Source organism: Penaeus monodon, chromosome 25 (assembly GCF_015228065.2).
Source record: "Penaeus monodon isolate SGIC_2016 chromosome 25, NSTDA_Pmon_1, whole genome shotgun sequence".
Taxonomy (NCBI): domain Eukaryota; kingdom Metazoa; phylum Arthropoda; class Malacostraca; order Decapoda; family Penaeidae; genus Penaeus; species Penaeus monodon.
Window position 1 is genome coordinate 21,043,313 of NC_051410.1, and position 705 is coordinate 21,044,017.

Below are 705 nucleotides of genomic sequence, written 5' to 3' on the forward strand. Positions count from 1 at the left end.
AAAAGTACACCTACGGCCAGTTATTTCAAAAGGCTGTAAACAAATAGGCTTCTATCCATCTATCAAGATGTCCAATTCGACGACCTGCTGAAGCAGCTTGGGACGGGAGTGTGGCACGTGTCGTGGTCGCGCCATGTGCTATTGGTACGGCTCTTGACAGCAGCCGTGTTAAAAAGGGTTGGTCGGTGTTGATTTTTGCGTTCTTACTGGGGAACAAATCCTTCACTGACAGTAATGAAGGGGTACATGTGACACGTTAGTCATTTGCATTCCTTATTCTTTATCAAGTATGTTATATTATCCTATATCAGGGATACCGCAGATAGCCAGCCAAAACATGGGAGCCGCTTTTTTGACGCCCGACCTGGCCCACACCTGCAGGCTGCCACCCGACGCGGCCTCGGCAGCAAGCAACGACACCAGGTCTTGAATGCGGAATTGTATTGACGGAAATTCTTCTTGTATTTTGTGCAAAACTGATCCTTCATTGCGAATTTTTCAATATATATCGTCCACACATATCTGTGCTTACAATTTGTATATGTATTTATATTTGTAAATCTACACATATCTAACGGTACCTCGCTCCCCCAGGTCCCAGTGCAGCTACAACGCCACGACCTCCACCGGGAGCACCGAGGAACGACCCTGCCTCCAGTGGGATTTCGATGACTCCACTTTCACTAATACCATCACGTCCGAGGT

The 705-nt window shown here is 47.2% G+C and overlaps 1 protein-coding gene across 1 annotated transcript in view; it reads left to right on the forward strand.

Moving 5' to 3' along the window:
* Positions 1-317: 317 nt before the first annotated feature.
* Positions 318-705, forward strand: part of LOC119589348 (organic cation transporter protein-like) — a gene marked incomplete in the record, with an annotated part of 79,660 nt that continues 79,272 nt past the window's right edge. The window contains 2 exon segments of the mRNA XM_037937968.1: positions 318-423; positions 595-703. Coding sequence (XP_037793896.1) covers positions 338-423; positions 595-703 — 195 coding nt within the window.